Raw genomic sequence first — 27593 nt, forward strand, 5'->3', positions numbered from 1 at the left:
CATGCCAGCTGGCCCATGCTTCTGTTAATTTCAAACTCTCATGACTGCTGAGTGTGGAGATGCCTCTTTGGGAAGAGGGAACTTGCATAAAATGTTGTTGACCTACATCTTGGAAGATACTTGACTAAAGACAAAGCGCTGATGCACTCTCTGCTGCTGCTGTAGGCAAATGTTCAAGTAATGTATTTATTACATTATTCATAAGCATGGAACAGCAGTGTTGTAGCAAAAGAAGAAACTCAGTGTATATAGAAACTGGAGGCTTTACTCCAGTAGGCTCTGAGAAATCAGTTTTTTATTCAGTACTGATGATGTCTAGTGGTAGGTTTTGGGTCCTGCTGCTCAGGAAAAGTGTGGACCAACTGAGAGGAATTAAAAAGAGGAGGGAAATGGCTCTTTTTCTAGAAAACATGGCCAGTTCCACAGTGAGGAGTGAAGATTTGGAAGAGACACATCCTAAAATACCAAGAATCAAGTACAGAGTGGAAGGGAATAAAATGTTCTTCATGCTCAAGATGAAGTTAATAAAAGGTAGTAGATTTAAATTTTAGTAAGAAAAGTAAAAGGAGAAAATACTTTTCCATTGTAAGGATGGATGTTGTGGAATGAAGAGACTAGGGAGTGAAATAAACCTGTGCTTTGTCTGTGGAGATGGAAATTATCCATACAGGAGACTCTTCAAAACAGTTCAGACTGGTAACTGCCAGGAAGATTTTGGATTAATTGACAGTACTTTGGTCCAGAAAGGTAGAGTGGATGAATAAACTGTGACATTCCCAGGTTTTTTTTCCACCCCAATTGTCTGTAATTATGTGAAGCTGCATGTAGGGTGGCCAGGACCTGAATTCAGCACAACTGAATGATCCCATTCAAATGTCAGATTGTGTTCACAGAGGTGTGACAATGTCCACATGAATGATAAAGCTTTACTGATTTGGAAGGGTAAGCTTAGGTTAATCCAAGTTTGAGGGGACCTCAGGAGGTCATCTGATCCAACCTTCCCCTCAAAGCAGTGTCAAAACTAAATGCACGTGATATTTCACAAGGCTCTGTCTAAAGTTAGGTCTAGGAAAAACCTCTGACATAGAGATTCCTCAGTGTCTGTGGCAACCAGTACTTGACTGGTCTAATTTTTGATGGTCAGATTTCTTCCTTATGCCAAGCTGAGAAATCTCTTGCTTTGTTTTATGACCAGTGCCTCTTGTGTCCCCAATGTGAACCTCAGAAAGGAGCTTGGGCCTTTTGTCTTTGTAATCTTCTCTTCTGCATTGAAAGACAGCAGACAAGGCCTGGCAGCCAAGAAGATACTGAAGAGCTCTGTGCCTATGATCTGTTGGAAAGGTGAGATTTGGGGGACACCTTCAGCAAAGGGGGTGCAGCCTCTTATCCAGCTGAGTTCTGAATATGATAGAGCAGATTCTTGGGGGACTGACAGCCATCCCATGGTGCTGCTGATAGGGCTGCTATTAGGAGATAACGTGTTGTAAGCATACACAGTGTGAAGTACTAGAGGCTTTTGTTTGCATGGTTTCTATACTCTTTCTGTGTAAAGTCTATATGTTCTCCTCCTATGACCCTCCCCTACCTGTTTTGAAGACTATTTCATGGTAAATGTGATACTGCTGCTCTGAAAGCATTTAGAGTGTGATTCAGTTTGGTATAACAGTCTTTTTCCCAGCAGGGATATGTGTCTCTGCCACAGTTTAAGCTTACTTATTATTTTGACTGAGCTGACTAATAAGACTAATTAACCTCCATCATTGTTTAATGTTTCTTTGCTTTTTAGATGTGCTGTCCTCAGCCATCTCATAGAATAATCTTTTTCCCTGTCCCCTGCTGTGACAGTTCATGTTTCATTCTTTCAGTTCTTCTTACTTGTTCAGACGATATCTTCTGTATGGCAGAAGGAAAGGTGTACAATGGTCAGTGGTTTATCGCATGAAGCGTGTGATATTCTTGTGAATACAACCCAAAGCATTGGTTACCTTGGAATGGTTTCTTATGACTATTTGGAAATTAATTATAATTTGTCCATTATCAGTTTTTGTCTTGTGTATGAAAAATGGGCTTTTTATGAATACACAAATCTAAAGAAACAAATCAAGTTAAAATGTATGTGGAGCACTGGGTAAAGTTCACATTCAGTTTGGTTTGTATTGCTGGATATCTGCCTAGTATGCATAAGAGTTGTCTGGTTGAAGTTCAATCTGTTTAAAACAGAGGAATGTATTGGTAGACTGAATAAAAGGCTTCAAAGCTCATATCTGTGTCTCTTGAATTTATATGCTTTTGATTTCTCAGATTGTAGCTAGGAAATGCTACTGACTTCCAAATTTTATCACATATGTCAAGGAAATTTGGCCAATTGTAGTCTAGCAGGGCAACTAACTGCTCCTTTTATAGGCATAGTCTATAATTTATAGATGCAGTTTTCACCTTAAGAAAATTTCTTTTGTTCAAGGCTATATGTCTGTCAGGGAATATCCAGTGGGGCAGAACGCTTGTTGTGTACTCCACTGCTGTAATGATAATTGCTCTCCTGTTTTGCCCCCTCCTTGGTGTAGAGGGGGATGGTCACTCCAGCCCAGCAGATGTGTGTGAGAGGTCCTCTCCTTTGCTCACAAGTAACTTGAATTGGCATCATGTTATTTTTCCATTCTGATAATAAAAAGCAAAACGTAGGAGATACGTTTGTGTTCCAGCGGTCTCTCTCTGCTGCAGCTGTGACCAGTGCTGGGAATCCTCTGGATATACTACCCTTTGTCAGGGTGGGTGATGCCATAGATGTTACATGGGTTCTTGCTCCTGTGTGCTAGGGTGAGCTAATGCCTGGTTAGGGGACACTGGGCACTTCACTTCCAAGACTAGAAATAATTAAATAATCTATGTGACTTGTTTTAGGTATTTTTCTTCAGTACAGGGTTAATATACAAAGAGTTGGATGTCCACTGCTGTTTATAGGGTCAGCTCTGGTGTTGGACTAACAATGACCCCATTTTCTGAGTATTCATTCAGTGCTGCGGAGACTCCTATTGCTTATTGATCTAGGTACAATGGGAGCACAACGGCATGGTATATATTCAGTTACTTTGGAATAGCTGAAGAGTTTAGTTTCCAAAAGAAATGGACATTCTAAGCTCTCCCTTTAGTTCTCCACAGCTAGGTGGGGATGCCAAGAGGGTGTAGAGCCATGGACTTTCCAGTTACATTGTGAAGTCTGAAAGGTTCAAGGACAGGCAGAAATTTTTTCTTCTAATGCATGAGTCTTTCTGGATGTCCTTAGTACGTGCCTTGCGTACTTGATTTGCTCAGCTCAGTGTGCTTGTGACTGATGCAAAAATTAGAGGAGAACTACAGATTACACAAGGACCTCTCTTGTGGGGTATAGGGCTTTTTCTTTTAAAAAAGGAAAAGCTATTTTTTGATCCTATTTTTTTGCAGTTGAGTCTTGGTCTAGTTTGTTTTAATTGTTAGCTAAGGTAAGTAACAGAGGACTACACATATCAGATTTCATTGTGGTGTGGGTTTTTTTGTTTGCTTGTTTTTTGTTTTATTTTAAAGTCCCAGCAAGAATTGGTAGAGATACTGAAGCAGTTTCTACTCTGTCAGCAAGTTTTAGGTGGAGTGTCACTGCTGGACTATTTTTCAGCTGCTGAGTCTTTGTGTTGCTCCATTTTTGCTGCTGTTGCAAGACCCCTCTGCCAACTCTGCTACTGCAGATTGGAGATAAACAACTTAACGGCTGCCGGGGAACAGAGGGCTGAAATCTTGTTTTTCTGAACTGAAACTCTGTGATACCTCTAGATTGGGATGGTGATGGGTAGTATCGGAAAGACACAAGAGATTAAGTATCAGAATGGATAAAAAATTTACACACTGACATACTGGGTAACAATGGTCAACTGGATTTGATTGAGAATCTAATTCTGTGCTCAGTTAAAAACATGATTGTATTTGAAGTGAAACCAGTCCTGGCCTCAAATGTCAAGTCAAAGAAATCCTCTCCTTTTGTGTGTGCTAGGTAATCCTGCTCCCTGTCCTGAATGTTGCTCACTTGGAGTTTCAATTCATCTTGTTCCCATTCTTCAGCCACTGGTTATTAGTTCAGTGGTCTAGAAAGAGTTAACTGTAATGGTAAGTAGAGTTGGGAAATAAGCTATTTGTAGTTTTCTATGCCTTGCTAATTATTCATGTGATAGGGCTTACGTAAGGGCTGCATTACAGTTGCACTTCATTTGATGACAGAGTTCTGTATTTGTGTAAACAAAAGTCAAGTGATAAGGCATGGACAGTCAAAGTCTATAGTTGAAACCAGGGAGGAAACAAACTTTCCTGGGAGGATCTTAAGGTCATACTATATGCCTAGCTGTCATGTTTCTTAAAAAAAAAAACCCAAACCTCTAAACAAACAATAACAAAAAAACCCAACCCTGAGAGTATTTTATTGTTACAGTGGGGATTCTGTAACACAATGCACCAAACCAGGAGTCCCGTGGAAAGGAAATATATATGGACAGATTCTTGGTAGATGTTTCAGAGATGTTTATTTCTCCAGCTGCATGGCTGGGGCTCTGCTGAGGAACTGTTCATATGTCTTGTTAGCAATTCTCTACCATTTTATTTTACAGCATTTTTAAAAATCTGAAAGAGCCTTCTTTGCTATCTTTCTTGCCTTAGCCTTTCTTCAGATTCAGTGGTGAAATCACTTAAAACATGCACTTAACAGTTTGGATAGCATGATGTAGCAAAATATTAAAATTTTAAACAGCACAGAGTTTTTTCTCTTTGACACACAAATTGTAAAAGCAGACTGTCTTAGAAAAAATTTTAAGTACCTGTTCTGGAGAAATCTGGAAATTCCAGGGGAAAAAAATATTGGTCTACTGACACCCTTTAAAGACTTTTTTAATACTTGTTGACAATTTCTGTAGAACACCAGTTAGCTTAACAAGTTTTATCTAAATATCCCATTTTTCTCTCTAAATATCTGGTACCTTAGCATATGCTGGAGGAAACAGCCTTGTACCTCTTTTCCCCATCCCTCTAATGTCTGTAGTGCTAAGAAAAATTTTTTTTAATGGAAACAAGATTGGCCAAAACGCTAGAGCTTTGCTACTGTGGAATGATGTTTTTTCTTTTTTCTTTTTTTATTTTTGAGTTTGCTGTAAGAGCAGGGGTAGTTAAGGGGTTGAACCTGAGTGCAGCTGTGGAGTGGAAGTCAGAGATGTGGGAGGCAGCTGCCTGGTTCATAGCAGTTGGGAATGCAGAGTTTGTAGCTTGTGCTAGTACCCAGTCTTCTGGCTTCATGGTGCTGGTGAAGAAAACTGTCTGAAACAGCTGTAAAGTTGTGGATTATTATAGAGATATATCTGTCTGTAGCTTTTAATAAATGTGTGACCCATTATGAAACCTTTATATAAGCCTTAGTGTAATACTCTCCCTGGCCTTGAGGCACTACCAGTATGCCATTAACACATTATTTTGTGTGAACTCATAGTTTTCCATTTCCTGGTCAAGTTCCTTCTTAGCTCTTGGAAAACCTTGTGTGTACTCCCTTCATGCACTGTCCTCTTAGGTCTCATTTAAGCCAAAGGAGCTCTTCTCTTGTCTGATGTTAAGTGCTCGGAGGAATGAGATGCTTGGTCACAAATTTTGTGGCAGGGTCTGTAACCATCTCAGTTGGTTTACAGATCAGGACTACAGCAAAACAGTTACAATAAACTTAAATTTGTAAGGCAATTTGAAACAGGTAATATTTGAATGTTTAATCTGAAAGCACCTGTGCTACCTCCAGTGTATGAGGGACTAGGATCTCTGATGCAGACAAACCACAAGTGATTTGCATTGATGATTTCTGAGAGCAGCTGGGAAATGCCTGATTTAGAAGTCTTAGTTGCCAAAAACAGCTGATTTAATTGTCAAGGCAAAAAAAAAAAGATTTTGACCTTGAAGAAGCTTGTCAGGACAAACTTTACCTTATGTCCCCAAGGAGCTGTGGCCAAGCATTCAGCAGACAGAAATGATCCAGGATCAGGTGTTGCTGCATTGTGTGCACTGGAGCTGAGGGAGACTGGCAGGGCAGTGCCCAGGCCAGCAGCTGCACATGGCAGAGAACTGTTCCAGAAATGGAGTCAGAGCCTCCCAGGCCTGTGATGTAAAATGGAGATAGTTGCTTTCAATTTGTGGGCTACCCTGCTGCATGGTTTTTTTTGGTTGGTTGGTGTTTTTGTTGTTTTTTTTTTGTTTGTTTGTTTGTTTTTTGTGGTTGGTTGTTTTTGTGAAGTGACTTTGCATTAATAGTTTTGGATTTCTGGTTGGATTTGTAATCTTATCAGGGAACCTGAGCCCTAATGAAAAATTAAGCCTACAGCTAGGACATGAAGCAGAAAGTGCTTAGCCTTGCTGTTAGGCCAGCATAGATAATGGTTGTCTAAAGTAGCTAGGAAGTAGTTAGTAGTTTATAGACTTTTTTCAAAGTGTGTGCCATGAGTCCTGTGCAGCTGTCAGTTTACGTTGTGGTGTGTGACCAGATTGCACTTGTTTTATGGATGTGCTCTGTCCTGGAACTAAAATTTTAGTGAAATGTACCAGTATTAATACCAGTGGTAATTCCAAACTGTAAGCTTGCTAATGCAGCAAGGTCATGCCAGTAGCAATTAAACCAGGAGAATGACTGTATTTTCACGATGATTTCCACACTGAATTTGTTTAGCCTAGCCAACAAGGAGCTCCTACGTGCCTTGGAGTGGAAGCTAAACTGTTACAAAATCATACAGCCTTTTCTATTTTATATATTATCAAAAGTGAAAAATATGAAATCAGCCCATGCTTTCCTGATGAGGTAGTAAAGCATTCTCTTCCTGTTAGGTTAAAATCTCCAGTGACATATTGGATATTGTAGTCAGTGTTTGTGTAGTGTCATACAAGCCTTTCTGGACTCAACAAAAGTCTGAGCATGTGAAATGGCAGCAGCTCAGCCTTTTGTGCAAGTGTTGCTGCAGTGGAGAGCTCTCTTTCTTCTAGCTTTGGGATGTGAATTTTTGTGTGGGAACTGGCTTTCCTGTGAGGTTCCAGATTCCAGTAGATTTCTTGCACAAATGATGTTGAATGAGGCCCTGATATAGCAGTACCAACTCCAAACTTACTTTGCCAGTCAACTGTGATAAATCCCATTTTTTTGACTTCTTGTGTTACTTAAGCTCCAGTTATTTCAGGTTTCCTCTGGTATTCCATAGAAATGCTAAATACTCTCTTGCTAACAATTTCTTTTCCTGTCCCCTCTCTACCACATCTGAAAGTCAGCCTGCATTTAGCCAAGCAAAAGATTATGGCCTGTAGATAACCCAAGTTTTGCACCTGGTTGAAACTCCATGGAGAGTGTTGTTTAGAATCAGTACCGAGAGACTTGCAAACTTCTCAGCTTAAGTGGGGATTGAAAAATGGAGGAAGGGTGGGGGAGGGTTTGGAGACTGTCAATTTATATTTGCCTGACACACTTTCAGAGAAAGAGCATCCAGCACTGCACTGAGCAATCCATTTGGAGCATGGCTCAGTGTGGGGAAAATGCTACCTAATAAATTTTTTAGCATAGTTTCCTGAACTGTCCTGATTTAAAATAAATTTTTAAAGCTTTCTTTTTAAGCCAAGAAAGAGCAGCAAGGTGGTCACATTTAGAATGCAGCTGAATATGGTGTTGGCACATAGGAATGGAAGGATGGAAGAATTCTCTTTGATGCTGTTGCTGCTGATGTGGATGATTTTGCAGCCTTGCAAATAGAATGAGTAGACATGAAGGAAAGAATTAAATTTGTGGATTGATATTCAGACATGAAACAACGTGTAGTCCCAGAGGGACTGAAGAAGTTGGATAACACTATTCCTCTCTCCTTTGCAAGTTTGAAAACAAACAGTAGTAAATAAAGCAAGTGGGTTATTTTTCCTTACTCCAGAGTTAGGATTTACCAGCTCAGAGCTTTCAGTTGCTGCTTGAACAGTCTACCTTCTGTTTTGAAACAGAGCAACTTCTGTTCATTAGAAACAGTCAACAATAAATATGAAGAAATTTTTTGCAGTTTGCTTTGGAACTTGGTGTATCGGGTGTTATGGATACAACGTGGTGTTTTATGTTGACTTTTTTTTTTTAAGGCGTGGCAGAAAAGTCATACAGTGGTTTTTGTTCCAGGAATATTGCTTTGAAAATTAACAGGGTGAAGGCACTATTCAGAGCAGATTATTGAAACACTGTTTTTAGCTGTCTTGTCCCATGGTGAAGTCTATGGTTATTTTAGTAGTGTTAGCTAAGCAGTCATTTCAGTAATGATTTATGACAACTTGTGATTTTTTTAAACTGACCTGACCCTCCTGTTCTTTTTATTATTTAACTGTAATTACTTATGAAGTGGCTTGTAGCTTTACCTGTAGGTATGTTGGTAAGTTTGTATTTGAGTTGGTGAAATGTAATTGTTGGACTTGTGGCTCAGGGACGTAAAGCAACCAGCTGCCCTAAACTTGAGAATATACAACTGGGAAGATAAGGTTTCTGTATTGAGGGGAAAGAAATTGAAACAATTTTCAGAACTACAGTAATCTTGGCATGAACATGTAGTGATTTCTGTATTGTAAGAGCTGGGAGCATAAGTGAATATGTGTGGGTGTTTAAAAAGGAAAGGGAAATCTGGGTAAGAGAGGCAATAATTAAGAGTTCTTTGCTGCAGATATAGCAAATCCTTTTAGCTTTGTTTAAAAATATCAGAGTACCTATTTTTAAAAACTAGGCTGTTTGAAAGAAGTAGTGAACTTCTAGAACAGACATATAACTGAAGAGGAAGAAATTGAATGAAGCCTAGTGTTGGCATGACTGACAGCTTTTTGGTCATCTGGTTGATCTTGCATTACATCAGTTTTTTGCACTATTCAAGAAATAATTTTTTTGTAGTGAAGAAACATTGCTTTGTTTGCTTATTTCTGAATATATTTGTGGTACTTACCATCGCCTTTAAGAAATCCAGGATAAGTTGTAATGTGAGGAAATTCCCAAATGCATGTACTTATTCTTAAAATATTTCACTTAATTGCATTGTATAATAGTGTTTTAAAGTTGTTCATTTGACTTTGCAGATAAATCTTTTTGTGAGTGTGTGAAAAAATGTTATTGCTCTACAAGAAGGAATTTTTAACTTTTGAACCAGAAATCCACTGTCATTTCTGCATCTTTATGTGGGCATTATTGGGTCATTTGTTGATACAATGATGCTGCTGGGCAATGTTTTTGAAACCAGCTGTCTCACAAAATGGTGCTTTTAGTGAAGATTGACTGGTAGTTAAACATCAGTTACAAGTTTGCTTTCTAAAAAGAGTTGACACCAACCACGTTTTTGTTGACTGATGTGCTTTATGCAGGCTTAGTGTATTTGGGTGTGTTGGGCTGATTGGTCACTGGCATATGAGAGGTACTGGAATTATCTCAAAATCCCTGAACTCTAAATGTGACTGAATTTAAGTTTGGAGGTACTCAGTGGTTTTGTGGTTTGGTGTTGTTTGGTGGTGTTGTGGATGTTTGTTGTTGGATTTTTTTGGCTTTGTTTAGGTTTTTGTTTGTTTTGTTTTTAGTTCTTTCACCTTTTCCCCCTTGGATCTAAATAAATGTTGTTCTGTAGCTTGGTAAAGCAGCAGTGACTACAGTGGTTTGGGTAGTTGGATAGCCTATATTCACCATATTACTTTTCACAATACATTACTTTGTCAGCTGAATTCTGACACTAAAATTTCTGGAAACAAAGTGTCTCTAAGATACTACCAGCACTTGTTATCCTGGCTCAGGGATACTAGGCTGCTGGGCTGTGCACTTCAAAAAGGCTTCCTTAAATATTTTTTTTTTTTTTTCTCCATCTGAAGTTACTTATAATGGTATTTGTTTTGCACATGTAAGCTCTGTTAAGCATTCAGTCATACAGCAGAAAGTTGCTACAGGAAGTGTATTCCTTTTCCTGACGCTGCCCTTGTTACATAATTAGTACCGGGCTCTGGTAAGCTTTACCAGCAGTGTGACTCAGCCACTCCTTACAGCTGTGTGCCCCAGAGCAGGAATGATGAAGGCTGCTGAGTTTCATGCTAAAGCTATATTTTGGAGGAAAAAAACCTCCATAATTTGCAAAAGAAATATAGGTTGTCATTCTCTTTATTTTGTATGTAGAGTTGCTTTCTTCATGAATCCTTATGCTTAGAAGGATATACTTGCTGCCTTCATTGGCCTCTTTGTATCCATGAGAGCCATAGTTGTAGACACTGATCTGGGGGCACACCAAAAGACATTTCTTTTCCCTTTTCTCTTGAATTGACCTCTATGTTCTATAAATGTTGTAATAATGAGGTACTACTGCCATAAATTTTTCATAATAGTAATCTGTACTGGTCTTCATTATTGTTAGTACTAGTGATTGATGTGAAACACCACCAGTGAAACGAAGATGGTGTTTCACACTTCTGTGCATGAGCTTAAGAGTCATAAAAGCTAAAACATAGTTTTCAATAGAAACCTTTAACTTAGAATAATCAAGTACAGTCATTGTAAGAGGGACAGATTTAATATGCAGTTTAAGGCAGTCCTGTCCTTAATTTGCTTTGTGGATATTGGAGTTGGTATATATATGGAGCACAGCCATCAGATTGCAGACTGGTTGAACCCTCTGGTAAACTACAATTTAAGTGACATGGAGCAGCCATCCAAACCCATAGCCACAGATGGTTCTGCTTCCTTGTGGTAAATTGTTGGTTACAGTTTGCCTTGGTTGTGCAGACATTGGTTGCCTTGGTTCAGAAGACATTTCTTTGATTTCTGACCAGCCTTTTGGAAATGTTAGGTTCCCAGACCACCTGGGGAAGAAACCTGTTATTCATGTCTGAACCAAGTATTTGGGATGTCTCTGCTGTTCTGACAACTGAACTGTGGGGTGGTGTCCACAAGTTCAGTATAAGCAGATGAAAAGCTGAAAGTGTACATAGAGCTTTCTAAGACTGGAAGCTACGTCTCAAATAAAAACTGAAATGAACTAGCACCTTTGGAAGTTCCTTTTTTTTTTCCTTATTTGAAAGGTGATACAGATTCTCAGGGATTATATTTTCAGAGTTAATCCTTAAAGGAGAGGTAGCTAATGAGTGACCTGATTACTTCAGTGTATGTCCACATGTTCCATACAGCATGGTGTAAAGACCTTGAGCTAATGCTGATCACACTAATAGTACAGCTGAGCACTGTGTTTCACTGTGCAGCAGAAATACCTATTTTTGCTTCTTACTCAAAAATGACTTATTCATGCTCCGTGATGGGGAGAGGCAGTTGCTTCAGGCTGATCAGCTACGTGGAGATCCGGTGGCTGTAGTCCCTTTCATCACCAGAGTGCATTTGACCCTTTCAGCACCAAAGCATGTTTGACCTGTGATTGCTGTGACTGAGGTCTCTATTCTGCCACTTCATTGGATGATCCAGGTGTGCCTGCATTCCTATATGGTATGAAATTTATTTAGAGTTTTACCTTTAGGAAGGTCTAACTCCTTGTTTCATTTCTTACTCATAAACCATAAATACTTCATGTCTTAGTTCATAAGTTACACTTTGCTGCATTTGCTTAGATATCGTTTTATCTAAAATACTGGGTTATTATCTCTTCCCTACCTTTCTGAGAGGGGTGATACATATAATGATAGATGTTAAGAAAACCAAGGCAAGTAGCACAGTAGGACAATTAAAAAAAAATCTGTTTGCCTTTGGAAAAGGCACTTCTGTTTAGTTCTCCTCAAACTGCACTTGGATTTGGAGATGTGCCAGTCCTGTGCTTGGCAGGCATGTGGAAGCTTATGGCAGTGCTGCTTTTCCATCAGAGATGACCTTGTCTTGAACTAGAAATAATCAAGGCCAGTACAAATCCTGCAATACAGTTCTCTCTTCTCTCCTTTTCAAAAGTCATATTTTTCTCAAAAGTTGTGGGTTTTTTTGCTCACTAGAGAGTAAATTAGTCCACAAGAAACCACACGAAGGTTTGTGTGAATGCATTCATTCATGTTATCAAGAAAGGTGTTTGAGGTCTTCTAGATCTGCTGGAGGATCTGCTAGCCCTCCTGTGGGGGTGGTGTGATGAAGGAAGCATGTGGAGCAGTAGGAATTACGTGAGAGTAGGCCTGGGTGTTTCCCCTCTGCGTTTTCTTAGCAAAAGCATGGGGCTGTGCCTGCCAGTGTGGGGATGCCATCTGTGTTGCACAGCCTGCTAGGCTGTTACAGAATTGCACAAGAATTAATCTGAAATCACACTGCTAAACTGTGTCCTGGCCGTGGTGGCTGCCTGGAGATACAGCTATTGTACGGTTCTTCAGGCAGCAAGGGAGGGCAGCAGCCTGTGGAACTGCCTCAGCCTGGCACTGCCAATGTCATCTCCAGCATGAACAACTAATGGGTATGTGAGCTGACCAGACCCAAGCTACTGAAAAGGGTAATTGTTTCATGAAATTAAATTTGTGTGTAAAAATAAAAAAAAATTGCTGGAGAGGTAGAGTTTGAGCGTATGGGAGAACTGGACAAATCAAATTATGGCATTGGAATATTTCCTCGATTTAATTTTATTCCAGTTTTCCATTTGTTGCTTTCTCATTAAATGCAAACTGGAAGTGACAGTCTGCAGCACTGGAACAAAATATTCTCTGCATATATTTTTGAATAGAATGCCCATTTTGTAAGTTAATGGCTGATTTTGCTGGGTGCTTTAAGGCTTAATGGTCATATTTAATGGCTACACATGGTTTGAAGGGATGCTGATACCTTTTTATCAGTATCTTAATAGGGCTTTGGAGTAAAATCTGGACCATGTAGATCCTGCTTAAGCTTTTGCCACAGTCCTTACTGAGTACCACCTGTACTCTGCCTATCTTCTGTGGTCTCTGGGTGCACACACACCTGCTGGCAGCACTGGGTTCAGTCTAGACCGTGGCAGCTTTAGAGAAACACTGGTGGGAGCGGTGCCCAAATCTTACGTAAGAGCGATGGAGTTCCAGCTGCAGCAAGTAGTGCTCCTTGCCCCGGCTGGTGTGTGCCTGGGCCCCTGGCAGGGCAAGCAGGTTCCCCGGGTGGGAGCTGACCCATGGTGGGGGGAAAGACTTGGAGATGTGCTGGGTGGCCAATTGCCACAGCTCAGCTGCTGAGCTGTGTCTTGTGTGGTGACTGTAATTTCTGTGTCTGTAATTGCGTGACCGTTTTTCCATCTTGATACCATACATGTAATGCCAGTGATTGGTACCAGTACTACAGAGCTATACCATTAGTAGTGCTACTACTGTGCAGAAACTGTCTATAGGTGATGGTTGCTAGTGCAATTTGTTCCTGCACCCTTTTTGCTGTGTTAACAGGAGATAAATCTGGAATTTGTCATATGCCAGATCTTTTTTTGTCCTTGAAGCTTATTGAGAGGTGAAGTTCAGATGAATGCATTCAGACATTATACTTGCAGTTGCATTTGAAAGTGTTGCTAATCACAGAGCAAGATTTCAATGTGTGCAAGCAAAAATACTGAAAAGTTTATGCAAGCCTAGGTATCAGGTGTCTTTGAGATGAAACCTGCTTAGCTTTCTTTACTCCCTGCCTGCTCTGAAGGGAGTTTAATGGGAGTGGTTTGATGAGTGTAAATTTAATGGAATAGTAAGGTGAGGGAATTCTGATGCTGAAGTAAGATTAGGAAGCTGTTTTCTTTTCTTCTAGTTTTGGGCAGTTTTTATCTGTTTCCCAGTTCATATTGCCTGTTATGCTTCACTAAGTACTTTATTAGGTGCTACTGGATTTAATATTTCATATACCCACATGTGAAACTTAATTGTGTGAAATTTAATAGGCTTAGTGTAGTAAGAAAAGTATTGGAGAGCCTCGAGTTTACAGGTTAACTTGTTTCCTGCTCAGCACAGCACGTGGTTTGAATTTACGCTTTTCTGAGCAAGGTGAAAACAACTCTTTTTTTATTGGAGCTTTTTTAATGAAAAAGAAATTTACATAGGACTTCAGAGTAATCTTTTCTTTCCAACACAGAGCTTCTGGATAGTAACTGCAGTCTGAAAGATTAACCTTTGGTTAGTTTTTTCTGCTTTTCTTTCTGTAAAACATGAATAATTTGATTCTTTGCCCTTTTTAGATCACTCTTAAAAGTTCTTGTGTGCTTATTGCTATTCTGTAGAGGTGCTGAGAAGGCATATGGTAAACACTTTGATTATTGCCCTTTGTTAGAGTTTATAGTTCTTCTCATAGAGATGCAAATTTAAAAAATCATTGGTCTTGTTTAGTATATGAAATGAGATTAAGGGGTAACGTGATCAGAGATGGTTGGAGATTGCTGGGGTAAAATTAAATAATGGAGAGGTTCTTAAATAAACAGGCCCAGAGGTAGAACTGTTCGGTAGCTGAAAAGGGGTGTGCTTGTATATATCCTTATACATCCATGTGGTTATTTATATAAATAATATATATTTAGATCAGTGGACAATTTTTCATCCCTAGAAGTAAACTCAGGGTGCTTTTCAAAGAGATATTATGATATTATCTAGTTTGAACAGGAATCAATTCTGTAATGTCTGATGTCTTGCATAACCCAAGGTATTGACCTGATGATGACTGTACTCCCTGAACTGTATTATCTGAGCCAGTTCTAGCTGACAGTACTTTTAGCAGACGCATTGTGCCCCTGTTCTACTGAGGGATTAGTTCCAGTACAATACAGTGCATTACTGTGCAACCGCTGGCTGGTTTAGCACTCCCTAATTTGACAACTTGTCCCAGTGTGCTGAGGCACGAGAGATTTGGGGGATTAAGTTTCATGTGTGTGGCCTGGAGGTGCTTCAAAGTACACGTAAACAACAATCAGATGTGTTAATGCTTTGGAGAGGAGGAGAGAGAAGGATGTAAAGCAAAATGTTTTTTGGGAAGTTGCCACATCTGAGGAGATGTGATTTGAAATAGGTAGAAAACACCTGATTGTCTGCAGTTAAGACAGTAGACTGAAAAACAGGTGAGGTGGGGCCATGGAGAAGACAAAATGGGTCAAGTCAAATTGGTCCTGCAGAAAAAATCTCAGTGGCAGACTGCCAGACTGCAGGCTGGGCAAGGAGAGATGACCAGAATGAACTCTTTGACATTTCTAAAGTGTGGGCGCTGCCTGCTTTGCTGGCAGAAGTGACCACATTAAGATGTGAGAGTGGAAAATGTTTGGCTGTAAGCAGAAAGGAAAAAATCACTTTTCCAATTCATGTGTGGGATGGAGGAGGATGAAATGTTCCTAGAGGCAGTGCTGGAGCAGAATCTGGCTTGCATGAGAACTTTTATTTGCCGAATCACACTGTGTAAATAGTAAGACTGAGAATTTTGAGGTTCTGATAATCCTCTCACACAGTTTAAGTGGCCAGAAATCAGGTTGAAGGGGAGGCATCTCTTGCTTACTCATTGAGGACATCACATTAGCTTTGTGATAAACTTACCAAGAAAGCTGTATAGATTTCAGAGCATGAAGTATCCCTTGAGGAGACTTTGGGTTGGGTGATGAACGTTTCTTGTCTGCACATCTCTTTTGGGGGAAGATGTCATTCAAACCTGATGCAGTCGTGATCTGTCTCTGCAACCTCTCAACTCCATAGCAGAGTGGGACATTGTGTGGGACCAATGACAGAATGAGAAGGGAGTCTGTCTCTGGCGTGAAGCGTCCCTGTTGTGATGAGCCTTGTTTTGTTTTTCCTTTGTGCTGCGTAAGTGCTGGTGAAATGCTGCTTTTTCTCCTAGCACTGCCTTCAGATTTAATGATAGGGAGGAAGGACACCACTGCTGGGTCTCTGAATGTTGTGTTACAACCCAGGGGAAGTGACTGAGCTGGTAACAAGTGCTAGCAGTGACACAGATACCCTTCAGCTCAGCTAGTCTCTGGCATGGTGTCTTGCTGTGGGCTGGGTATGCTGGGCTGATCTGTACGGGCTTGCTGCTGTGCAGCACAGCTCTGGGAGGTGCTGCCTGGCTGCAAGGCAGGACCTGGCTGGGAGGATTCTCATGGGAAGTCTCTGCCGGGCGACATCGAAACTACTCGCTTTACAATCCTGTCATCACTGTAATAATTATCATGCAAATCATTCATAGTTTATGCATACTGTTCCTTCTCATGGTCACTCAACCTTTACTTAGTAGTAGAAAGGAGAAATGTATTCGGCACCTGTCATAATTGCATCAGTTCATCAGTGTAGAAAATTGATTTTTTTTTTTTTTTTTAAGCATAGAATGAAAACACATGAGGAAAAACTTTTTAAAGTTGTCAACTTCATCCTGTAGGTTGATGCTAAAAGCCTTTCAGAACTGGGGGGAAGTTGGATTTTTGGGATGCACAAAAGCTTACTTGATGTCCAAATGTGTTTTCCATCTAGATTTCTAGAAAAGATCTTTCCTAGGCTTTTTTGTGCTGGAAGACAATAAGACATACCTCTGGAGCTTTACTAGCCCTCAGAGTTCATTCTTGTAAGGACAATTGACGGCTTTTGTAATGTGTGCACTGGATTACTGAAAGAACAAGAGTGCTTAGTCTGAAAAAGAAGCTTGCCCTGTGACTGACTTTACAGCAGTAAAAGAAGGCAGGAGAATAACCTACTGAGTAGGCATTTTCTAAATATTGTTTTAGACAACATGCTACAGTGTTTTATTTGCTCAACTTTCCTGTTGTGTAGAATGCTTTTAGAAAAGGCATGTGATTAATTTTTCTTTGAAGACTTTCTCTACCTAGAAATAAAAGCCATTTTATTACCAAAATTTCCTTAATTTAGAAGGAAGTAAATGTATTACAAGCTTCTACACATATTTATCAGATTCTGTGTTTAGTCAACACAGGTACAAGTGGATCAAGTCTCTGGTTATTGAAGGAGTTGTGTAAATCCTGTATTACTTTTAGCATTCTTATTTCATTTAAAGAAAAAACACCCCTTATGATGTTATTAGAGAGTAAATGTGACCTATATTACAGACTTTGTGTCCTTAAATGCAAATACTAGTTGTAGAATATTTATGTTGCCTATTTTGTATATCATATAATCTTTAATGATGTTTTTCAAACGTTTACTTAATTGTCACTTTACACTAGAGGGAACACTGACAAGGGTGGTACCTCCTGATCGTTAATGAATTTTCCATACTGGAATTAATGTGCAGAAAACCTTACAGATAAATTAAGGTTAATCTCTAGTGTCATACAGTGGGATATAATGAAACCCTCAGAATGAAAAATCTGAAAAATACTCCTGACAACAGTGCACATCCCTGGATGAAAAATTGAGAATCTGCAATGAGAAGTAAATACATCATGCTCTGTGAGATTTTTTTTTTTTTTTTGTATTTTTTTTAAGCAGGATATTTCTAACTTCATCTGAAGTGTACATAATTAGTCTGCAGCAGTCCACTCAGTTGTTGGAGACAAGCTCTCTCTGTATCAGCAGGTGTTGGCACAGTCACAGTAGATCAGCAGGTAGCTTTGGGCCCTTATGTTCCCATTAGATTTTGGAACAAGTTTTGGGTGTTTGGAGTTGAGCATTTTGGCTTTGTTTCCTCTGAAGGGGGTATAAATTGTGCACACTGAAACTGCTCTGTGATCCAAACCAACATGTGATAAATGAAGACGTTGGGGAATTTGCTCCAAGGCATCACAGCTACTCTGAGTAGAGCCCTAGTATACATGTAGCCCTTAAAGCATGGAATATGCGATGAATATGTGCCTTTAAGTATACTCTGTGCATACAGATCTTTGACACCGTGTAACTGAAAGTAGCCACACTGAACTTTAGTATAAATGGAGAATCTAGATAAAATATTCCATGATTTTGTTTGTATGTAGCTGTACGGCTGCTGTTTTATCACTTATTAGCCTTCTTTGTCATGTCTTTTAAGCTGCACACTGCACATGTTTTGGTGTGGGTTTTGTTTGCTTGGGTTTGTTTTGGGATTGTGGTTTGGTTTTTTTTTGGTGCTGCTTAGTGAACTTGGAAATACATTTTTTTTAAAGGTAGCTTTGTAAAGGAATTATTAGTTAGTTACAACTGGAACAATGTGTTAAGTGGGCCAGAGTTTTTCTTCTTGATACTTATCATTAAACCAGTTGAATCACAAACTTCTGTAGTCATTATTAGTTGTGAAGCCAGTACATGAATTCAATTTTGATGAGGCTGCAGGAGTGTTAAGAATGCAGAGGAATTAATAAAATGATAGAATATAAGAAGTCCAAGCTATATTCTACAAAGTTTTTGTAAGAAACAACAAACTGAAATAAAAGCTGAAATTTGTCTTAGAGGAGAAATAATGAGGAATGAGACACTCTTACTTTTAGAACTTGTGAAATATTGTTCTTTTCCTGTTGTCTGAATGTATACTTCTTCACTGAAACCAAACGTTTCACAGAAGCGTTCTGGCTATGCAAAGTTGATTTTCTGACAAAAGGAAAGAAGAAATGTGAGCTTTTTCCTTGCTGTCATTGCTGTCACAGCAAGGAGGCTTTCATTTAAGATGATATCACAGAATATTCTGAGTTAGTAGGGAACCATAAGGATCTTCAAGTCCAACTCTTGAGTGAATGGCCCATACAAGAACTGAACCCACAATCTTGGCATCAGTAGCACTAGGCTCTAACCAACTGGCTTGGTGGGTCCTTGCTCCCAAATTGCTATTTAAACTATCCTGTATTTTTTTTCACACTTAACCTGCTTGTAAAAAAATGTAAAATGACTGTTTTTACAATGAAAGCATGCAGAAGTTTGGTAAGACTAGAAAGCTTGATTGGCAAATCTGAAACAATGTATAAAAGTGACTCTTCAGTGATCCATAATATATATACAGAAACATTCAGAGTTCTAGGCAGGTCATCAGCTTGAAATTGGTGAAACTTCAGAAAAGATAATGTCATTTGCATGAGCAGTTTTATGGCTGGGGTTCTGATACAGTCAGTACTGTGGCTCAGGCAACCAAAAACCTTCTGGCTTGGTGAAAAATTCTGACTTTTCAGTCACTAAGGAATTCTCACATCCCTTATTCATATTGTTTGCGTACTCCTCCTCTTTTGATGATGAGAATTTCTAATAGCTATTTTTATCTCTTCCAAAACAGAATTAGACCACAGTTAGCCAAAGAGAAGATTGAAGGATGCCATATTTGTACATCTGTCACACCTGGTGAACCTCAAGTGTTCTTGGGAAAAGATAAGGCCTTCACTTTTGATTATGTCTTTAACATTGACTCGCAGCAAGAAGAGATCTATATACAGTGTATAGAAAAGCTGATTGAAGGTTGCTTTGAAGGCTATAATGCCACTGTCTTTGCTTATGGCCAGGTAAGCCTTACAATTTTATTTTAAAGTATTTATTTTGGAATAAACAGTTTTTTGCAACTTATTTTTCTCTTAAATTTCTGAATGCATGAATCTGGTTTTTAGCATCTTGGGTTTATTTATCAGTGAGTTACCTGTAGGACAGTGTTGAGTTTGTATAGATTTTGTGTAGACTGGCAGTTGAAATACAGAATATATATAGGTAGTAGATCTGAATTTAATAGTAATGCTGAAAATAGCATCAGTCTGTAATTCCCAAATTCACCTCAATGCAGCAATACAAATTACTGACTTAATCACTTGAAATATACAGATGGATTGTACTGAGATTCTTTTCTGAGCAACTTTTCAACCCACTGCATTTTTAGATGCTTTTGGGACTAGGAGGTTTTTAAAAATAGATCATGGGGAACTTCAGGCCACATTGTTTGCTTGTGGGCAAAATGTAGAGATCAGATTCCAAAGTCAGAACTTTTCATAGACAACACACCCTCTTGATACACTGGGCACACTCGAAGCTGAGCACAGTGTAGAGTAGGTGTTACTGTCTTCTGAATATTCCTCTAGGAGTTGATTGCATAAAATTTGGCCTAGGATGCTGAATTTCACCGCTGTTAAGTGTTGCATCTCAAGTTAGCCAGGTGGAGTCTATTCCCAGTGAAACAAAGCAGTTTGCAGATCCAGTTTAGCAGATTATGTTCAGCTTTGTGATCCTATCTTTGTCTTAGACTTGACCCATTAATTAAGTGAAAACACTACACTACCTTGTCTTCTATAGGACTTCACATTTAATTAAATTATCTTCCTAGTGAAGATACAGCTTGTATTCTTCAGTATAAAGTGAGAACAATGGGAATATAATACCTGAGATATTCAGACATCTTAATTAGGGGAGTCATTTGATCTACTTCAGTAAAGAATTGCAAATGCTGCTTTTACCTCCAAAATACATGCTTTAATTAACAGCCTTCGTTGGAAACATTAACTCATCTTTTGACCTAGAGGTGATAGTTCAAGGTTGATGTAAGCTGGTTAGGGAAAGTTTCTAGAGGAATGGTTATGAAAGATTGAACTGGTCTCTGCCTTCTGGTATGGGATCCCTGGATAAACAGTAGTTTGTCCAAATTCTGCTGTTTATCCATTTTCAAAGTGACCTGTTGTTGTGTGTGTTAATATTGTAAAGATGGCAGATTGATGTGAACAGTAGTGTTCAAAAACTGCATTTCTATGATGATTTGGTACTATTAACATGTTCTAGTGACTACTCCTTTTTCAAATTAGACAGGTGCTGGCAAAACATACACCATGGGCACTGGATTTGATGTCAACATAACAGAAGAGGAACAAGGCATTATATCACGGGCTGTTAAGCACCTTTTCAGATGTATTGAAGAAAAAAAACAAGGTGCTATTAAACAAGGACTTCCACCTCCAGATTTTAAAGTGAATGCACAGTTCTTAGAGGTAAATATGATCCACATTTGTGGGTGTAACTTTATGTGGGTTTTTTGGCTGTGGTTTTTTTTGGTGGTTTTTTTTTCTTGTTTTGTTTTGGTTTTTTTTTAGAAAACCAATTAAATATTTTTTCTGGTTGCTTCTTTTAAATTTATTTTCCTCACAAGATGTTTTGAATTAATCTTCAAGTTTTCAAAAGGAAAATTTATGGGGTTTGCTTCAGCTGTTCAATTTATAAAAAAGTCTTTTTATCTTACTGCAATTATTTTAGTACTTCCCTTCATAGTGCTATTTTGAAGTATAGAAGTAGTTACGTACATCATTTATCCCTTTCTGCAGCATGCATTGTCTGTAGAGCCTGTTTCTCTTGCCTGTTTGCAATTCTTGACAAAACCTTAAAACGAGAAACTGTAAAAAAAAAAAGTGATTGTACTTTGTGGTTTTGAATAGTGAGCATGCTTTGCCTGCTTTTGTGACTTTGCCATAGTCTTTAGTTTTCAAAATCTGTTCAGGAGGCTTTCTTTCACCAAGGAAGAAACCTAGCATGAAAATACTTCTTTCTGCAATCCCCACTGGTTTATGATTGGGCTTCAGTGTCACTGTTCCCTTCTTTCTTAGACCCAGAGAAAAAAACCCTGGTCAATACTGTGGCAAAACTGCTTCCCTTGTGTTTTCTTGTGGATGCAGTTACTGGTAAAGGGGCTGTAATATCTGTGATCTTTCCGACCTGCAGCTGCTGTTGCTTTAAGCCTTGCAGGTTTTATACTGTGTCTCCTGACTGTGGAACTGCTTTTTAAATTGATTGATTTGGGTGTAACATATTTACATTTACTACCAACCTGCAAAATCTGATACTTTAGGCACATGGAGACGAAGAATCAATTTTAGGAAAGCAGGTGTAAATTTGTTTTGTTTACTTCAGTATGTACAACGTTATCTACTTTGGGGGTGGAAACGCCCCACTCTTATATTACCCATAAGAAGAGCTGTTCGTTTTATTACTGCTGAAGTCATCGGCTCCTATAACTGTTTTAAAGATTAACAAGCTGGCATTAGTTTTGTATTGGTCTAGGTTAGTCACTGCTAACCTTATGCAGAACTTTTTGTTGCTCTGGCTAATGTTTGCCTAGAGAGAGTTGGCTTGAGCACGTGCTGTGGGAGTGCTCTGCTCTGTTTGTACACCAGGGAGCTGCAGCTTTGCTTAGGCAGCTGCAACATGAGTAGCATAAGGAGCAGTAACCAGTGTGGTTTCTCAATTTATTGTGGTTTTTGACATAACATTACAAATGTGACTGAGTCCCGACATATGGGGCAGTGATTAAATGTTACAGTGAGAATGGTACGAGGAATTGCAGTCATTACAGTGTATTTCAGCTGAACTATACATACTGAAACCTGTCTTGTTTATCTAATTTGAAGAAAGGTTAAATGATGTATATAATAATTACTCCCTTAACAAAATGTCATTTTAGTTCATAGATTTTTTTTTTCTTTTACTGAGCCTTTCCCAGAAGGAGCTTTTTCTGATTAGTTCGATTTTATACACTGTTCTTGTATCAAAAAGTATCCTCGTCCTCCCATCCTATCTACCATTAGAGCTGGATTGCATAAACAATCATTTAGTCATTGGACAAGTTGAAGCAAGATTGTGGTTTTGGAGTAACTTTGGAGTCTTACAGCTGGATAACTGTTGGGAACAGTGACTTCTGTTTGCTACTTTCTTGCCTTTCTTTAGTTTGCTGCAGTCTGCCTCCCTTAACTCCTGGCTTTCCTGCTTTTTCAAAAGATAGGCATATGCAGTCCCATCCAATTGCAGGTGCATTATCAGGATCTGCTCTAAATTGTGGCATCAGTTGTTTGACCTTATCAAGGTAAAACATTAGTAAGAAGATTCCTACTTAGAATACTTATGTCTAATAATTAAATATAACTCCTTTTTAATATGTAAAGGATTAAAAGCATCACATTCACAAATGCTGAGCTTTTTGTTCTCAGGGATGACTTTTTGCTTTTGAGAGGAGAAAGTCACTTAAATTTAGTGTTATGAGAAAGTTTCATGTGTGAATACAGATCTGTTGTGGTGGTTCATTGACTGTTACCTAGGGATTTTGATCAGGAGTTGAGTTAGTCTGGACTGAGCTTTGCTAGTGTGAATTAGTATAACTAAATTAAAGACACTTGACATGTTCTAATGTACACAGGCAGAGACTAGAGCCATGAGATTTCCAGTGGGATACTGTTTTTTCTGGGTGGGTTGCCTATTTTTTTTTCCCCTGGTTTCTTCAGTTGGATCTAAACACCTTTCATAAAGCTCAGAACACTCTTATGGAGTACAAAAGCCCTGCTCAGGAAGTCATGCCATAGTATTTTTGGACTGCTGCTTGGTATCTTTAAGAAGCAGCTTGCACAAAAACTATTATTATATGTCAAATTCCTTCCAGGACAGGAAGAGTTTATCTAAATGAGAGACATAGAATTATGAAGGTGTGAGAAAGGAGATGAGGAAAGGTGTAGTGGCAGGGAGAGCAAGTGGAGTGAGTTGGAAGTGTTTGGAGAAGGGTGCAGCCAACTAAATCCACAAAAGAAAAGCCCAAGGTCAAATCTGAAGACAGCAGGTGCCTGCCACAGAAACCACTGCTGCTCTTGTTCTGCTGGCACCAAATTCCTCCTCTTCCCTGGTCCCACCAAAGAATTTTCTCTCAGATCTGGAGATGTGGAGGAAGTTACCGCATCTTTGGGTGGTATAATAGGAAGTTGTGCAGGTCACTTAATTTGCAGCTGCTCTGTCATCTGTTGTCCTTGGAAGTTTGCATGTTTCACACCATCCTTTTTTGGGATCTGAGACATACGGATTTTTACTACTTTTGGTATGTGCCATGCAGAGATTTGTTAGTCATCAGAGGAATTCCTTCTGAAAGTGATAGGCATTTTGTCTTTTTCTTCTCCTCAGCTTTACAATGAAGAAATTCTTGATCTGTTTGATACCACACGTGATATTGATGCAAAGAATAAAAAATCAAATATTAAAATACATGAAGATTCAGCAGGAGGAATTTATACAGTGGGCGTTACAACCCGAACTGTGAATGGAGAATCTGAGGTGATAATTAAAAATAAATTACTCTGTAACATGCCAAGTACATTCTAAACATGTCTGTATGCTTTGATGAGCAGTTAAAAATAGAGGTCATGCTTCCTAATATCTGTCTCCTGGGCAATTTAAGTGTAAAACCTAGCTAAAATTTTATTTTCTTAATTTCTGTAGCCTTAAATCTGATAAATGTTTGATACTAAGTGCATGCTGGTTTCATTTAAAGCTAGGAGCAGGCTTTTGTTCATAATGTAGTTCTGCTGGGAGAGAGAATTTTGGCACGTATGTAAATCTGATCTCCCAACTATTATATATATTATTTTCCTTTGAGAAAAAATCTTGGCATTATGGCTGATGTGGAATAAATTGCTGTTCATGTGCATTGCAAATCTGAATACGAATGTTACTGTACTGTTTTTTCTTTGTACAAAAAGTATAAAATCATACATTTTTTTGCCACAGGTGAGTGAAGATAGCTATGTTACTACTAGAGTAAGTAAGGAGAGGCATACAAAGATTTAAGATTTTTCTTGCAGAAATCACAAAAAATACTTTTAGTTTGTTTATTTAAGAATCTTTGTGCTTTTTTTTTGGCATGTAGGAACTGAATTCATAACAAAGAGAGAAATTCTAGTCATAAATCCAAAACAGCTGAGTGTCACAGGACCAGTTTTGCTTTAACCAGCAAGCGATGCAATGTGCTTCTTGTCTGTTTTCTAGATGATGCAGTGCTTGAAGCTGGGAGCTTTGTCTCGCACCACTGCCAGCACGCAGATGAACGTTCAGAGCTCACGGTCACACGCCATCTTCACTATACACCTGTGTCAAACCAGAGTCTGTCCCGCATTTAACGCTGTACGTACTTCTCTTTAGTAGCCAGTTTTCAAAATGGGGATAGTTTTGGCCGCCACTGCTGTTTGAACTACACTTAGTAAGGATGCTGTAGTCATCATAATGCTTGATGAATTTGCTAAGCATTATAATAATTTGATCTAATCTGTGCATACGTAACCATCCTCTAGCCAGAGGCAACCATAAACTGCAGACTCTTACAGGAACCTGCCTATTCTCCTCTAGCGTCTTCTTCAGTATTTTGTTGCGACATACACAAGTGAGAAAGTTAAAATATAATTTGTCTTTAATTGGGAAGCACATTTAAGTGTCTTAGTAGTTAGTGGGTTTAAACTTGCAGTCAGCTTGGATATTTCAGATTAATTGTTGATATCCAATAAGGTGCAAGTAGAAAAGCATTAAATTCTGAAGCTTAATGTGTTTATTTTAAATATCTATATATTCAGCGTGCAGATATTTTAATTCTATACACTTAACCTGAAATTCAAACTATGAATGAACATAGAACTGTTATGTAGAATATTTTGCATGTGACTGTTCAGTTGTTAGTTGCTGTTGGTGTATCTTGTACCAGGGAGAGTTCTGAATAAATCCACATTACTGAAAACTACAGTACCTTCCAGGGGAACTTGAATTGAATATCCTAAAGGTCTTTTGCATATAATTTTTAAGTATTAAATAGTATCTGGCTAGCATCCTACCCATAGATACCACATTTTTAAGTATGTGGAACAGTGAGTTGGATTTGCAGTGCTTTTTGGGGGTTGCTTTTTTTTTTTAAATACTGCAGATAATCATTTGCAGGCAGAATGAGTGTTCCTTCCTGGTCCCTTGTGATATGTAGACCTGCTTTATACACCTGCTAAAAACACTTCTTCCTGCTTTCCATGCTGAAACTGTGGATTTGGTGGTGTGGTCAGCTGGCTTTGCTCGGGAGGGATTGGCATCACACTCCAAGCCCATGGAGGGCACCTGGGTCACTGCGTGGTGACACTGCTGGGAGGTTTTTGTTGAAAACTGTCTACTGGAGAGTGAGAAGTCATCTGGGAGCCTGTTTCCTGCAGGCTGCTGGCACAGCAGTCCCCCTGTGCTGGTGCACTTGCAGCTTTCCCCACCAGCTGAGCTGCCTGGGGGACTGTTGCCTGGCTCTGCCTGTGTTTTTACAGAAGCTTGTGTTAAAGGAAGAGATGGTCATCTTCTGCTTTATGTCAAACTTTTGTTTCTGCTTTTCTTGGGAGATATGCACAAGACAGTTTGACTGTTTGGAGCTGGGCATTTCTAAATCCTTAATTTGTAAAGACAGCACCCTCTTCTTTCCCTGTGGTGTTTAGGAGAGTAAAGGGATAGACCTGATGTTGTCCTCTGAACGCTCCTGGAATCTAAATTAATGCAGGCTATTATTGGGTGGCCAGGAGAGATGTAGCTCAAGTTTCTGTAGACAACAGTTTTGGGAGACCTTTGTTACTAGGGCAACGCAGTTTCTCCTTCTCGGATGACAGCCTTGGCCGTGTCCCCTCTGTGCGCGGTCACCCGTGCCTAGGGCTGGCAGGCAGCCAGGGCTGCAGTGCACAGACATGCTCCTCAGGCTCTGTTCACACCATCCATGCTTCTTGGGAGTTTCTGGATGTACATTTCACTTCGTAAATGAAGGAAAGTGAAAGGGTGCATTAATCATGACTTTGAGGGACAGAATGGGAGTGTGGTCCCCAGAGTGTGAACATCAAAATAACAGAAATAATGATTCCTGTGGAAGTGGCACAGTTCCCATTCTCTTCTGTTACTGCTACAAAAGGATGTCACTTCAGGAGCATGAAGTATTTAACTACCATGAGAATGGTTTGGTCTGCTGAGACCTGCACTATGCCTTGCAGTAGTGAAGGGAGCTGTAGGTTAGCTGGCCAAGGGCATAAAGGTCACCACAGAATACCTGAGGGTCTGTGTTTGGCTTTTTGATTAGTTTTAGTTTTTTTTTTTTTTAAAAGGTTTTTCTGGGTTTTCTGTGCTTAATGTGATAGAAATTCCTAATAAAGCTTGTAGTTTGAGTGGTGAAAATCTGTTACAAATCCAGTATACACTTGGTATATGCTTACTGTATGACGCCATGTCAATTTAGTAGAAATTGCCCTGCAATGGGTATCTTACCAGTAAGGTCAAGAAGTGAGTGTTTTAAAGATTTTTCTCATTGCATTTCTTTCCTGAAAATAAATCTAACTACGCTCAGAGTAAAATAAAACTGTACAGTAAATGGTAGAACTAAATTAATCAACAGAAAAAAAGTTTGGGATTGTGTAATGAAAAAGGATAATTTTGCTGCTGTGCTTTGGGATGTGAAGTGGAAAGAGGCTGAGGCTGTGGTACCTCCCCCAGGGCAGTGTGTTCCTGGGCAGACTCTCCATACTGATGGAGGCTTGCATGGAGTGCCAGTCATTACCTGGGGGAGGAAGGTGGAAGGGAGAAAGGAACCTCTTCTTTTTTCCGTGTTCCCTCTGCTGCCCTTATTTTCTGGTTAAGTCAGACGTGCTAGTGGAATAATGACTGCTAGGAGAAATGGCTTCCAACAATAATTCCTAGAGTAAGTTGAAGAATCATCCCACAGGGAGGCTGGTAATGGGGTTTAGAGAGGTATAAAATCAAAATATCTTTCTGTTATTTGGCAGGCTTATGAACTAAGTGGTTCTGGTGATTTTGTGGTGTAATTATGTAATTAAGGTTTTATTTTTTTAAATCTGTTTTCTTTGACAATTGGCTTGCATTCTAGGAGAGATACAAATTTGTTGCTTGCCTTGCTGGTGACTTGTTTGTTTTATATATGTATCCCCCCCATTTCTTCA

General features: G+C 39.2%; 1 protein-coding gene across 6 annotated transcripts in view; it reads left to right on the forward strand.

Moving 5' to 3' along the window:
• Positions 1 to 27593, forward strand: part of KIF21A (kinesin family member 21A) — an 88702-nt gene that overhangs the window by 9846 nt on the left and 51263 nt on the right. For all 6 annotated transcript variants that reach the window (XM_068995163.1, XM_068995127.1, XM_068995144.1 and 3 more), the window contains exons 2-5: positions 19145 to 19367; positions 20646 to 20828; positions 23770 to 23919; positions 24631 to 24765. In XM_068995163.1, coding sequence (XP_068851264.1) covers positions 19145 to 19367; positions 20646 to 20828; positions 23770 to 23919; positions 24631 to 24765 — 691 coding nt within the window. The remainder of the gene's footprint in view (positions 1 to 19144; positions 19368 to 20645; positions 20829 to 23769; positions 23920 to 24630; positions 24766 to 27593) is intronic.

The sequence above is a fragment of the Aphelocoma coerulescens genome, chromosome 1A (genome assembly GCF_041296385.1).
Source record: "Aphelocoma coerulescens isolate FSJ_1873_10779 chromosome 1A, UR_Acoe_1.0, whole genome shotgun sequence".
Lineage (NCBI taxonomy): Eukaryota > Metazoa > Chordata > Aves > Passeriformes > Corvidae > Aphelocoma > Aphelocoma coerulescens.